A 15,086-nucleotide genomic window follows, 5' to 3' on the forward strand; every position below is an offset into this window, starting at 1 on the left:
TAAAAAACACGTTACAAACCCAGTGCTTTATGTCCAGAACACAATATAAAACAATGCGTATTTAAGGAACCCCTAGGATTAACTGTAGTACCTAAATCCACCATGAGGAGGCGCCCAAGTGCCGTGTAGAATGTAGTTCGACACCGCATGTCTGTCAGGTTGGATTGATTGTTAATACCCAAAAATGAAAAGTGCTCGCTCTATTAAAGAAAAGGAACAAATCAAATAGATGAGTTGCATGAGTTAAGACAGTTTACAAGCCAAGAGCCTTGGAATCTGTGAGACTTTTGAAGCTGACAGTGACCTGAACATTTTTTATTTTTTATGGAGTTGGTGGTTGCTACTTTTTGCTACTTGCAGCTAATTTATCAGCAGGGTGTCAACACCAGATAGATTTTTGAGTGCTTAGATTTACCACACTGGAGTAGTACTACACAGCTGCTTTCTACTGTGGTGATGGCAATGACATTCATCTCTATACCCCCAGCACATCACAGGTGCTTAATGAATGCTTCTTGAGGGATTACACACACTTTTTAAAAATTCTCTGTAAATTAGGAACTACTATTGCTGCAGTATAGCATCAAGTAACTCCACTCTGATGGTGACTCCAGCGTGTGTTAAAGAGTCTGTAGGTCAGCGAGACCTGGCAGAAGGAAGGAAGATACTCACTGTGTGATTGTTCAGCATAAACTGCACTGCACTAAGTTTCACCAATTTCCTTACACTACTGTACGTAGAGACGAGAGGGAGAGGAGTCAAGGAAAGAGTAAGTGGAGCTAGGGTAAAGAAACTGGATAAATCAAGTCCTATAGCTAAAATATCTTCTGATTATATCATTATACCAAACAGAAAAATTCAAGGCTGCCTGGCCCACGTATATTTAAATTTTATTGCCTAAGCGTAGAATGCTGACAAGACTCACGGTCATATTTTTCTAGGGAGGAAAAGCAAGGCTTCCTTTTTGCAAGAACAACCATGCACAGCAAGCCTTAAAAGTTGTAATAGTCTTAAATCTAAGAGAGTTGGACAACTTGTTCTCTATCGTTCCTGCAAAGATAACTAACTAGGATTCTGCCAATGAACTGAAAGGGCAACCCAGGGAAGGCCATGACCATGGAAAACACATACTAAAATTCCAAGAAATGGCAGGAAGAAATCTACAGTAAATAGTTTGAGTTATTGTTCTTTTTTTGTGAGCTGGAATTTTCTTCTATTTAGCTATTACTCTTTGCTTCTACAAAAATAACAATTATTTGAATTTGCACTAAACCTTAACTAGGACCAAATGAGTGGATGGTCACAATTCATAATTGTGAGGGATGCTGCTGTTTGAGTTGTGTGCACAGACTTGGGCATTAGAGACACGAATAAAAAGGATATCCGATGGAGAGGTCATTGAGAAGCTGTAGTGTCTTAGAGGTGATGGGTTCACAACGGCCCCAGTACTTCAAGTTGGTGATGCTAAGAAGAAAACAAAACACAAAACACAAACTTTTTAACTTTCTTTGCTGCCTAGAGGAAGGAACTAGGGGAAAATTATCCATCAAAAGTCTCTTTGAACAATTCACAGACATCACAACCACAAAATATGGGTATAAAATCACTGTACTTACATTTGTTGACTAGAAAATTATCCTTCAGATAATCTTCACTACTTGGTTCCAAAGCTATACTGGCCCATACCCAGGCCCTTGGAATTCTGGGGCACTCCAGGGCTGATTTCTGCAGCAAGGGTAAGAGATTTCTGCGGCAGTGATAACATGCAGACGTATGCAATTCTACACCTGCACCATCCACTGTCAGTTGCAGAATTCTAGTAGCCCTTGCTTCTGGATTCCTGATTGGGAGAGGCCTTTAGATCCCTCTTGTTTGGTTTAATTTTATCTGAACCAGCACATGGGTTGGAGTGTGATTTGGGGAGGGGAGAGGTGGGAGAAGGCAAAATGCCATCCTGCACACAGCCCTGGGTGTGATATTTGGCTCCTGGTGTGTGCTTCAAGAAATAGCTCTTAGAAGGGAGAAATGCCACCAAAGGGCACAAAAGCAAGGTTGCCTTTTCAATCTAAAGAAATTGGCCAATGAAGTTCCACTTCAGGGATGGTTCGATTAATAGAATTAGATTTCGGAGAATGAGGCCCGTTAACTGGCTGAAAATCACCAAGTGTGAACCCCTGGTAAGGGTTTTCCCAACATCACTGTAATAAGTAAGACGATAAACACTGACTGGTTATGTACCCACTTTAGTAACGACAGTGACAGGGTTTTCACTTGTGTCCCTAAGGCCAAAGTGAGAGTCTATAGTGGATGAAATTAAATTCCTTTCCGGGCAACCCTGGAATGCTCTGGGGCCGGGCCGCAGTCTCTAAACACATTATGTCACACACTCAGATACACAATGCTCTGACAAAAAACGATCAAGGCTTAAAGACCAAAGCACTGGTGGCACATTGCCAGGATCACAAATTAACTGTTGCAACAAAGGTGCACTGGTCTAACTCCTGTTGTCGGCAAGCTCCAACACTTACATTTTTCCTATGAAGACACTCAGGACCATGGTCTCATCATTTAAGCCCAAAACTTCTGAAAGTCGGCGATACAGCTGGTTATTAGAGAATGAGAGAAGAAAAAGGCAGTGGGGAGAGAGGAGTCAATATATTCATATTCATTCACCAACACTTTCTTTTAGACCTAAGGATGGGAAGGGTGTGAGGGGATATGTTGAAACATCTCACCTGCTGAAAGGGTGAACAGGTCTTTTTGCATTGGCACACTGAAATGTTCTACCCAAGCTGACAATGCCCTATATTCTGAATATGGCGTGCTCAACATCTTATTCTTTACCACCCAGATATATACAGATCCCCATACTTGGGGGCTTGCTGGGCACATCTCTTTTGATGGAAGCTGAGAATGCTAAGCAGACTTTCAGAATTCAGAAGCCTTGGAGCTGAAGTCTGCTCTCAGTCTAGGACCTAGTCTTGAGGATGTCACCAGCCCCCACCTAAACTGGGAGTCCCAATGGGAGAAGCTGTACTAGTGGGGAGTGTTTGTTACCTTGGAGGATTTCTGCACCTGATCCCCAATGTAGATCTTACGAAACTGTTCAAAGAAGCTCAGCATGGCTAGCTCTAGCTTCTCATTCCCTGCCTGGGCCAAGCGAGAGTCTGTCAGGTTCATCAGCTGCAGTACCCTAGAGGTAGAGAAGCAATGATTTTCTAAACATCAGGAAATACTGGATGTTCTAAGAGACCTAATCTACTCTGAAATACCTTACTTAGATTATTTGCCCCTCATAGAAGGAATACTTTTTGGGTTTTGGGCTCTTTTGAGGGAAGTAAATTCTCCATTTATGCCCTATAGATAGGTACTTTAGTCCAGGAATGAATATGAACTGACCTGGAAATCAAGAAAACCTGGGTTTAAGGTTTGTGTGACACACACTGATTGTGTGAACCTGGGCAAGTCACTTAAACTCTAAGTGCCTGTCAACTCCCTTAAGAAAAGAAGCTGGGGCAGCTAGGTGGCACAGTAGACAGAGCTCCAGCCTCAGAGTCAGGAGGAACTGAGTTCATATCTGGCCTCAGACACATAATGCTCAGTAGCTGTGTGACTCTGGTCAAGTCACTTAACCCCAACTGCCTTACAAAAAAAAAAAAGAAGAAAAGAGAAGCTGCCAATCAGGACTGGTAAAGTTTCCTCATTGTGAATTCCCTCCACCAATGAAGTCATGTCTGTGAACAAAAATAGAAATATTTAATACTCTTTTTTTTGGGGGGGGGGAGCCCCTAGGGAATGGGGTTAAATGACTTGCCCAAGGTCACAAAGCTAGTAAATGTCATGTGTCTGAGGCCGGATTTGAACTTGGGTCCTCCTGACTCCATGGCCCATGCTCTATCCACTGTGCCACCTACCTGTCCCAATACTTAATACTTCTTAAAACAAACTCTTGAGCAAAACACTGTAGTATAATGGTTAAAAAGGCAATGGCTAACAGTTAAAAACCCTTGGGTTCTACCAAATCAGCTATTTCTTCCACTATTTAGCAATCTGATCTTATGTTAAGACCCTTTCCCTTTCTGGATCTCATTCTCTTTCTCTAAAAATGAGATGAGTGGACTGAATTATCTTCTTTCAACTCTACATTTTATGTATGTGCATCCCTTGAATTTGGCTACAGAATCAGAAAGATAACAGATTTCCAATCTTACAACCTACATAAATCCCTAGTTTCCAAAAAAGTATCCCAAGATAATGAAATTGAACTCATCATACTTATGAAGCTGAACATAAAATAAAAGAGCATATGAAAATAATGTGTGGGTATAGAGGGAGAAAGAAGTAGGATTTCTAGAAGATGCCCCCGAACTACAATGTGAACTTCGAAGTGTGGTGTCTGATGAGCCCGTGTTGAGACCAAATAATTCTAAAACACTATGTTGAAAGATGGACCTCTCCAATGAAACCAATGTTTAGGGATGTCCAAGATGTTTAAGTCTCTATTTTATCACAAGTTTTCAAAGTCACTATTATGGTGACATTTCTGCTTCAGTCCAGTGGAGAAGCCATTTAATAATGCTTGCCAGTGGTTATTTGTAAAATAAGAATCCCAGTGAAATGGATTCACTGGGAATCTTTTAAGCAGGAAACTGTATGGAAATGGTTTGGATTTATGGCCATAAATCAACAGACCAATAGATAGGCCAATAATCTTAACTACAGAGGTACCCATAAAATCTCCTGGAAGTATTTCCTGTTCATATTTTATGTCAATCCAATAAAGGTCCATAAATACCAACATTTTCTGATGTCCTTAAACAGACTCTAGAAACCAGGCTCCATTTTATATTTACAGGTCCCTAGTTAAACTACTTCAAATGTCTTCTTTATGAGACTGTATATGTTCCACAAACTCTAGCTGGGACTCTGCTCACATCTGACTCCACTAGCACTAGTACCACTACCCCTCCTCAGACCTCCTTTTCACAAGCAATCTACTTCACTCGCTCATTTTCAGGGAGTGAGGAGGAAAGCTGTAGCAGAAACAAGTTGTCACAGCAGCCTTACAGCTTCAAAGAGATGCCACTGAAGTGGGAGTCTGGGGAAACACTTACCGACAGACCAACTCCCCATCCATAGCATCTTGCTCATCTGTGCTTGCAAATGAAACACGGCCACCAATCACTGCACCAATAATGTAAACCAACCATGTCAGCCGTCCTGCAAAGGAAAGAAGCAACGTTAACATCGTTCTTTCTTTCAGTGACCAGGGCCAAAGAGAGATTTAACACCATACACTTTCTTTTGGCTACTTTGTGACGCTGAACTGATTTGACCTTGGGAACCAGTATTTTTTTTTTTTTTTCAGGAACAGTAATATTTTAGGGACTATAAAAGCCTTGCTTTAGTCAAATGAGATTTGAAATTTCTCTAGAGTTTATGTTCCACTTAACTAAAAATATTTCTTCTGATGTACAGATGCAACTGACAAATAAAGACCCTTCTGAAGAGGAAAGAAGTGCAATGTTAGAGAAAGAGTCCTGAATGCATGCTCAATACCACCAAACACCATGTAGCCAATTTTGCAAGGCTCTGCTTGGAGGACTCACCTTCCTGCACTGCGATATCCATGGGGCTTGCACTAGCACTCTGGAGCAGCTCCTGGTATGACTGGGCTGACTGGTCAAACAGCTGGACAAGGAGTGCACATGTCTTCTCGTATTCACAGCGACCAATTGTAGACAGCTGATCCAACTGCTGTTGGACCAGGCCTGTATCATCCAGGGGGTCTTCCAGACCATCTCTGTACTCAATAAAAGGGAAGATAGCCCAGATAATGTCAATTCTCTACCTGCAGCCATTTTCCCCATCACTTTGAGGTCCTAATCATTAAACCACGTTTCTGTATACAAAACAGAAAAGTGGGGAGAAGGCAAATGGCCTCTGCTCTGGAAACAGGTTCATTTAGTGCAGTTTTTTTTTTTGTTTTTCAAGGAGATTTTTATTTATACCTCTGTTTTCTGCATCACCAAAATCTCCCTTGGTATCCCTCTATTTCCCTTACCAGTCTTCCCACATAACATAATCTTTTAAAGAAAAAAAAGAGTAAGAGGAATCTCCCCCCCTCCCTGAAAAACTGATCAATACACTGAAAAAGTTGGAAAATATATTGAATGCTCCACACCCATGGACCTCTTCCCTCTGTAAAGGAGTGGGATACAGCTATTTTCTCATATCTCTCATGTTTGAAGCCATGTAGTTATACAGGCTAACTGCTTGACTTTTTACTCTTGTGTGACCTGATCTTTTGAGAGATGGTTATTCCATTCCATCTTAAGTTTCCTCTTCTCTAAAAATGAGGAGACTGGACTAGATAATCTTTAAAATCCTTTCAGCTCTAAGATTCTGTGACTAGGACTCTGATGATTACTGGAATATGAGACTTTTGGCCCCCAGTCACAAGAAACTCTGACTTACTAGTTCCTACCTTAATCCCTTGACACTGACTATTGGCTTGTGAAAGACTCTTAACACCTGTCCAGCCCAATTCCCATAGCTAACTACTCTATCCAGCTGCTGCTTATATCCCATCAAATGAGAGAATATTTGTAAAACTGCTTAGCACAGTGCCTGGCAAATAGTAGGTACTTAATAAATGTTTGTTTCCTTCCCTCTCTTCCTTTCCCTATTATCACCAACACCAAGATGACAGCTACGTAACAATTAATCAAATTTGGACCTGAACAAGCTAAGAGATTGATAACAGAAATTCAAAAGGTAAGTCTTGAGAGTCCAAGAGAATTCCATTTAGTAGCAGTAACTGAAGGTAAATGCAATAGGACAGTTCTCCCAGATGAAGAACCATTTCAATTTATAAAATGTCATTCTAATGGGGTCTGAATCTTCTTTAACCATAGCCATGGCTTAATGCCCTTACTCACGTGAAATGTCCAGAAAGATAGGGGCCATGTGTTAATGTAGTAAGTGACCAGCCCCTTAGCATTTTGATGTTTTTCAGTGATCCTGGAGTTAGAAGTGATATAAGATCTTGTGAGGAAATAAAGCTCTTACTTAAAATCTCAAAAAACTTAGATCTTTAGGGGTTTGATATTTAATGCCTATATTGTGCATAATGTGTTTTTATATCATCTTTGCCCTACAAATGTTTCTCTCAGGTGAAAAGAGAATTTGTAGAAGATTATGTTGATATCTTTTATATTCAAAGAAAATGCTATTCCTAGTGAAAAAGTGGAAAAACTAGTGGGATAATGAAGAATAAATAGCTCTCCTCTCAAAATCCATGATGTCACAAGCCTTTGTAGTTCCATCTTTTTTTATTTAAACAAAGAAAAAACAATCCTTTAGTTGTATTAGCCATAATTATGACTCAAGCATTTTTTTTTTTTTTACATAGCAGACCTCAGACAACAGAAATATAAGGCTGCAGGTAGGATCATTAGGGTGACCCAGCTCCCTTACCTTAGGATGATATGCACAGACTCCAAGCGTGATGTGATGTAGGCTTTGGTGACTTCAGGGGTATAGGTTTCCAGCATGTGGGGCTCTGTGGCTTTGACATATGGTACAGAGGCAGCCAGTCGCTGCCACAGACTCAGGAGATAGTGCACGCTATTTGGGGCAAATTCCCAGTGCTAAGGAGAACCAAAAAGTTGAGGGATTATTTTTACTTTTGTGAATAATACAGATTGGCCACTTTAACAACTGGTACTTTTTGTCTTTTTGTTAAAGGATACTTTTCCCCAAGCTTTGCTCTCTGTGTAGCACATAGTTTAATAATTCCCTTCATTTTAACAAAAAGACATTATGTTGGGGATACAAAGATGAAAAACAGCATAGTTTTTACCCTAAAAAAAACTTATAATCAACATTATAGGGAGTATGAAACTACTTTTGGAAAACTCAACAATGGCAACAATTGTTCTATAGCTCTTTTCCTCTCACTCTCTCAGATGAGAACTTTGAGAGGGTTAGTGTTCCCCAAGGTCCCACAAATGTAATCCATCTTTCACTTGTCTTCAATCTCTCCCTGACCACTTGATGCTTCCCTACCATCTATAAACATGCTCAGGTCTCCTTTGTCCTTAAAAACTCCTTATTGATTGTCCATCCCAATTAACAATCAATTTATATCTCTTCTCCCTTTCATGGTTAAACTTCTTGAGAAGGCCATATATGATAGGTAACTCCACTTCCTTTCATCTCATGCTCTTAACTCTCTATAGTCTGATTTTGTCGATCTCATTATTTCATTGAAACTACTCTCTCCAAATTTACTTACACTCTCAACTGCCAAATCTAATGGCCCTTTCTTAATTCTCATCCTTACTGACCTCTCTCTGCAGCCTCTGACACAGCTGATCACCCTCTTCTCCTTGACACTTTTCTCTCTAGGTTTCTGTGACATGGGTATCCTGGTTCTCCTTATTTGGCCATTCCTCAGTCTCCTTTGCTGCATCTTCATTCAGGTCAAGTCTAATAATGGTGGACCTCCTCCAGGGTTCTGTGTTAAGCCTTTTTTTTCTTTTTCTATACCATTTCACTTGGTGATCTTGTGGGATTCAACTATCATCTCTACGCTAATGATTTTCAAATCTATGTATCAGACCTAACCTCTCTCCTGACCTCTAGTCTCATATATCCAACTGCCCATTAGACATCTTGAACTGAATGTCCCAGACACCTTAAACTTGACATGTCCAAAACGGAATTCATTATTGTTTCCCTCAAACCTTCCTCTATTCCTACCTTCCCTACTACTGTTCACGGTACCACCATCCCCCTAGCCAACAGTCTTCAAATTTAGGTGTCATCTTCAACTACTCACTCTCTTACCCTCCATATCCACTCAACTGTCAAGTCCTGTCATTTCTATCTTCCCAACATCTCTTACATATGTCCCCTTCTCTCCTCTGACACTACCAGAACCATGGCACAAGCCCTTATCATCTTGAATCTGTAATGCTGAAGTAACCTGCTGGTTGGGCTCTCTTTCTTAAGCCTCTTCCCACACTCTAGTCCATTCTCAACTCAACTATCGAAGAGATTCCTGAAATTCAGGTCTGATTATATCACCTTCATAATCCATTTCAGGCTCCCTTTTGCCCTCAGGATCACATATAAAATCCTGTTTGTCTTTTAAAGCCCTTCATAACCTAGCCCATTCCTACCTTTCTATACCTTACTCCTTTCTATAATCCAGTGACGCTGGCTTCCATGCTGTTCCACGAGCTATTGGATACTCCATTCCAATTTATCTTGTATATATCTTGTTTGCCCATAATTGTCTGCATATGTCTAGCTTATTAGACGGTGAATTCCTTGAAGGAAGGGGTTGTTTTTATCTTTCTTTGTATCTTTAGTGCTTGGCACAGTGCTTAGTACATAGGAGGTGCTTAATAAATCCTTGTTGATTAATTCCGCTGTGGCAATCTGATTGAACTAAAATGTCTTCTATTTAAATCCTCGGGTTTTAATCTTGATGTCCTCGGGGTGTGAGGGAATCCTATCTTAAACAGTTCAAATGATAATTTTTATGCTTTCTTTTTGTTCCTATCACCTGACCACCCTACTGTTAAGTAAACTAGTAGGATAAAAATAAAACCAGCCTGAAGGCTGCTATATATTTATTACATGATAACCTTGGAGCAAAGCTAAATTTTCATCTCTGTTAAGACCTCTATTTTTTTTTAGTTTCTTTGCTAGTTACATATTTCATAGCTGAAAGGAAAACTTTTACTAAAATATAAGTGAATCCAGGAGCAATTTTTTACTGCCAATTATTAAGTATCAAATATTAAAAACCTATCAAAAATTAATTTGGGGATGAGGAGGGAGAAGGTGGCACTTAAAATTATATAGTTTTATATATTTTGTCAGTCTTTATAACAAAAGCAATATAGCACACTCCAGAATAAAGCACTTGAAGATGAAATAAAATATACCATTCAGGTGATACTCAATTTGTTCAATTTTCCATGGTCTACATGTAGCACTTCCAAAGGAGTGAAAATAAAACTTCAAAGGAAGTATACATAAGGGTCCCACTTCAAAGTCATTAACCACCATAAATATTTTTTCTGATTAAAATGTCACTAATTGGTATCTTAACTGGTGAGTACTTAGAAAAGAAATGAAAGATACAACTCCTTTTCAGCAATTCCTTAAAAGAGACTCAGTCCCTCTCCTACTCTGATTTTTACTTGCATTTGGTTTTGTGAGCTATAATACTGGTAAAATGATATAGTTCCTATGGCTCTTTCAGAAAAGGCATTACTTAGCCTAAGTCCCTACGCAAAACAGGGCTTCTTTGGTTGGTAATATCTCCCCATCCTTTTTGTACCACCTCCACTTAAGAGAATCTTCGTAACTAATAACTTTGCAAAACTGATGTGGGAAAATAAAATTCTAACATGTTTTGATAAAAATCATTGTATTACTTCCAAGTTAATTTATCAGTATTACTAGATGTATGCATATATTATGACCAAATGTTTTTCTTTGGAAACACATAAAAACTTACAATTGAAAACCATGGGTTTCCCTCCTTCATTACACATCTTTGAGGAAAACATCATTCAAAATGAAGCAAAATTGGATAAATTAAGGCTCCAACAGTGTTAGAGGCAACAAACAGTATTACTGATTCAAATTATTTTTTTTTAACAGACAGGAAAATACAACAAAAAATTACCATTTATTAACGTAAAGTAAAAAGGCTGATGCAGGAAGTCTCTATAAGGAAAAGAATAACGAAGATAACAGTTGTCATTTCCAACTAGGTCAGGCTTGACGGGAGAACACAATGGGAATATAAACTCTTGTTTTTAGTTAATGAAAAAGCACTTCCTTGTTTACCTATTTATTTTTTGACATTTTACTTGAAAACAAATACCCACATATGGCCATGCTGCTAACTCAAGCAGTGACTGACAGCACCTCCCTCAGTCTCTTCTCCTCTCTAATTGGAAGGCTAGAGGGCAGAAGACCAAACTCCTCCCAGTGTCTTCCTTTATAGAGGGCAGAAACTGGGCTTTCTAGTTCACTCTATTCTGTATATGCTACTCTGCATGGTCTCAACTCCACACAACCCTGACCCTCTTTCCTATGCTGTCTCCCCCCATTAGATTGTAAGCTCCTTCAGGGCAAGAACTTCTTTCTTTTTATTAACTGTATCCCCAGAGCTTAATACCATGCCTGACACACAGTAGGTATTTAACATGGATTGGATGGCAAAGAAATATTTTATGAAATCCAGTGTCTCACACAATATTTTTAGAAATAGTTTTTTAAATTGTTTTAATACCCATGAAGCTAGCTCTAAATTATTGTTTAGTGAGGAATAATACAGCCAAAATTTAGTTATCTTCAACCGCTTACTTCACAACATTCTCCCCTCCCCCAATAAACTTAAATTATTTAAGTGTTTTTTTCATTTTCTCTGTTCATTCTTTGGAAATACCTCTAGAAAATGAAGCATAAATGAAACTGAGGGAAATTAAAAGGCTAAAATAACCACCAAATTGGATTATCAGGCTCTCAAAATCAAATTGGTTGAAGACTCCAAATCAATTGCAGTTGTGAAGGGAAGTAAGTTCATCATGTCCCTGGGTTGGTTAGTCTTTGGTTGGGTATAAAAATGGATATTGTTCCTACAAAGGTAAAATCAATCAGTAGCAAAAAAAAAAAAAAAAAAAAAAGAGAGAACATTATAGACAGGGAGAAAAGAAAGGAATCCAAAGCAAACCTGTAAGCTTGTCACTGTGAAGTTGGCTATTAACCGGATAACCTCAGGGTAGTTTTCCACCTTTACCAATTCTCCCAGTTGGTAGTTACTTTTCAATCTGGCCAGAAGCCTGCAAAACTCATGGTAATTGTTTGGGTCTGACAAACTCTGAAGGGAGGAGAGAAGAAAAAGAAAGTCTGAGTCCCATGTACTTCAACTCCTCCTAGTATCATCCAGAGTAAATGTGTGGGAGTTTTTTATGGAGGGAAGAAGTGGGAGAAGGAAGGGCAGGGGTAGAAAGTGATAGAGGATGTTTTTAATTCCTGAGATGAATCTATATTCAGAACATCTTATATTTATAGTGAAAAAATTCCACTTTGTAGATGAGGAAAAACTGATACACTTAAATTGAGGTTAGGAGGCTTGTCTAAAGTTATAATGATAACTAATGACATACTTGAGACATAGGACCATTTCGCTGGGTCACAAAAAATTAATTTACATTATCTGTCAAGTGAAGTACTGAGCATACTAAACAAGTACAAAGTTACTTAGAATGTCTGATTAACAAGACAATGAGTAGAGCCTGGTATTTTAGAATGAATCCTTTATCTCCTTCCAGCACAGTACTAGTTAAAGTAGATTAGGATGGGAGAAAAAGTATATCCGAAAGCAAATAAAAAATAACAATACTAACAAAGGAGCACAGCGGAAAAGGGGCTGGCTGGACTTGGAATCAGGAGAGAAGTGAGTTGAAATCCTGACTGACTTATGTGGGTCATTTAATCTTTCTAAGTCTTAGTTTCCTCATCTGTAAAATAAGGTTAATGAAGTCAGTAATATTTACTGTACAGGGCAGCAAGAGGGACCAAATGATATGTTTGTAAGGAGCTCTACAAATCCAAAGGCATTATATAAAGTCACCTATATTATGAGATTATATGTATGAGATTATTATGCTAATAGCCTCAGTTGTGGCTAAAATGTTTCCTTCCTTTAAAATCTAGCACTATAATAATTTACCTATAAGATAATATATATTATAATATACATATAATATATTAACTCTAATAAAGAGTTATCCTTTCCCTCCCCAAGTTCCTCACATCACAAAGAGTAAGGACTCAAGCCCATGTATGCTTGGAAGCAAACATACTTGAGCAGGTGTCAAACATATAGTCTGGGCTCACAATACTTCCAAGTGTAGCCTGAACCAGAAGAAAATGTAATTGGGAAATATTTTTTAAAAAAATACAGTAAAACAGAGATAATGTTAATTTGTGGTTTTTTTTTTTGTTTTGTTTTTTTTTTTAAAGTCAATATGCAGCCCATCAGGAGTTTTCCACGTGGTTTAGTGGCTCCATTTCTATTTAAGGTTGACACCACTGGACAATTTAAGATACACTCTTTTCTAGTCTACTGCCAAACGTGGCACTCTCACCTGTGGATTTTCCAGTATTCGCTTAACACCATCAACAAGATGAGAGAGAAACTTTGCCCTTTCTGCATTATTAAACAGGGACCTGCGGACTGAAGCAATTTGTACTAAACAAGATAGGACCTAAAAACATAAAGGGAAAGAAACTAATCAGAAAAAAAGAATTGAAAATAGTACAACTGGTTATTTTACCCAAATACTCTCAACTAAAAAAGCCTTCGTCCTCTCTTATAAATGGCATCTGTTTTATACCTCATTGGGCTCTCTAATTTTAATGGTATAGAAAGATCAAGGAAGGTATAACTCAGGGCATCTGGGCAGTTTTATTTTGAGGTAGGAACATTAGAACCAAGTTGATCACAGCTGTTAATTAGATTCACTGTTCTCTGCCCAGTTTAATGGTTCCTCTCTTGTTCTTGCCAACATACATATTTAATGCTCTAAAACGCTAAGCAATTAATAGTTTAATTGCTTTAGATTTCTGTTTAATGGCCTATGTTTTTCTTTTTTAGCAAACCTTTTTGTACTTCATCAGCCTTAGCTAAGTAGCTAACGAAATGTCCATAAAAAAGCACATCATTTATCTACCTGCACTGAGTTAACATTTCTGCTACAAGAATAGCTTTTCAGTAACCTGGAAAAGCATTAAGTTATCTAGGAACCTTAGTTCTGTTGTAGAAACAATGAAAAACAGTAAATATTTCATTATGTAGCTATAAAACTCTCCTTCCTTTGCTATTTGGTGTCCATGTATATGAACAAACAAAACTTTAGGATTTAAAGGAGTCTGTCCAGGCTAAGGATTGTTCTACAAGGAGAGCATGTTATTTACAAGCAGTTCCCATACGGTATCTTGGGTAGGTATCCAAATTTGGGATCAGACTACACCTTTCATTTATTTCTATAATGTAAGCTTGAAGGAGTGAGTCTGATTTTTAATAGTCAAACTATATAAGATGAAGTACTGTCCTTCATGGCAAAGTGACGTACAGGCTAAACTCACATTTAATAATGGTACTTAAAAAAAGGCCTAACCATCTTCAGTGTCTGGTTGATAGACAAATATTTTAAAACACTAATTCAGGGGCAGCTAGGTGGCACCATGGATAGAGCACTGGCCCTGAAGGCAGGAGGACCTGAGTTCAAATGCGACCTCAGATCAAACACTTGACACTTACTAGCTGTGTGACCCTGGGCAAGTCACTTAACCCCAATTGCCTAAAAAGAAAAAAAATTACTAGTTCAGACTTAATTGGGCTAAAGTAAGCTTACTCAAATCTTTCTAACACACACATGTTCTCAGTAGGGTTTATCCCTGGTGTAACTACACCATTTTGAAGCAAATGCCTTGAAACATATTTGAATAAGACTCATTTCTCAATGCTGAAAATATCTTTACTTTTAGAGACCGTTGTCCTGACTTACCAGAGGTGAAAACGAAGGAGGGATGGAATGATACAGGTCAAAAAACAGCTGCAGGGTAGAAGAATCTAAGAATGCTAAGAAAAATAGAAAAAAGCACTTTACTAAGTGTGTGCATCCATTTGTTGGAATACTTCTGGCAATATGTCCAAGTAAATATACCCTTATGCTTACTCAGGATATAAAAAAAAAGTTTGAGAGCAGAAATGTTTACTCCTATATAAAGTGTTCTCTTTATTGCTACAAAGCTAAATTAGACCTCTCAGATCCCTTAAGAAATAGATTTATGCATCTGATAATATAGGAACAAAGTAGCATTAAAGGATCTATTAAAATGATGCTGAAGAGAATTTTCATATGTTCAGAAATACAAATAGAGAAGGATCTTAAGAAAGATACTATAAAAATCATAAATGAGAAAAACAAGTCCCTAAAATGATTAATACAGGAGGTTAATCAAACATCTCTAGAGCAGTCACCCCT

General features: G+C 38.4%; 1 protein-coding gene across 1 annotated transcript in view; it reads right to left on the minus strand.

Moving 5' to 3' along the window:
• The window catches only part of XPO7 (exportin 7), a 99,174-nt gene that overhangs the window by 12,417 nt on the left and 71,671 nt on the right, over nt 1-15,086 (minus strand). The window contains exons 8-18 of the mRNA XM_027865419.1: nt 14,607-14,680; nt 13,185-13,304; nt 11,765-11,911; nt 7,480-7,652; nt 5,610-5,803; nt 5,115-5,220; nt 3,058-3,193; nt 2,529-2,602; nt 1,384-1,464; nt 673-736; nt 92-200 (exon numbers count right to left, since the gene is read on the minus strand). Coding sequence (XP_027721220.1) covers nt 92-200; nt 673-736; nt 1,384-1,464; nt 2,529-2,602; nt 3,058-3,193; nt 5,115-5,220; nt 5,610-5,803; nt 7,480-7,652; nt 11,765-11,911; nt 13,185-13,304; nt 14,607-14,680 — 1,278 coding nt within the window. The remainder of the gene's footprint in view (nt 1-91; nt 201-672; nt 737-1,383; nt 1,465-2,528; nt 2,603-3,057; nt 3,194-5,114; nt 5,221-5,609; nt 5,804-7,479; nt 7,653-11,764; nt 11,912-13,184; nt 13,305-14,606; nt 14,681-15,086) is intronic.

This window comes from Vombatus ursinus, unplaced genomic scaffold (assembly GCF_900497805.2).
Source record: "Vombatus ursinus unplaced genomic scaffold, bare-nosed wombat genome assembly UNPS02014778.1, whole genome shotgun sequence".
In the NCBI taxonomy this organism is placed as follows: domain Eukaryota; kingdom Metazoa; phylum Chordata; class Mammalia; order Diprotodontia; family Vombatidae; genus Vombatus; species Vombatus ursinus.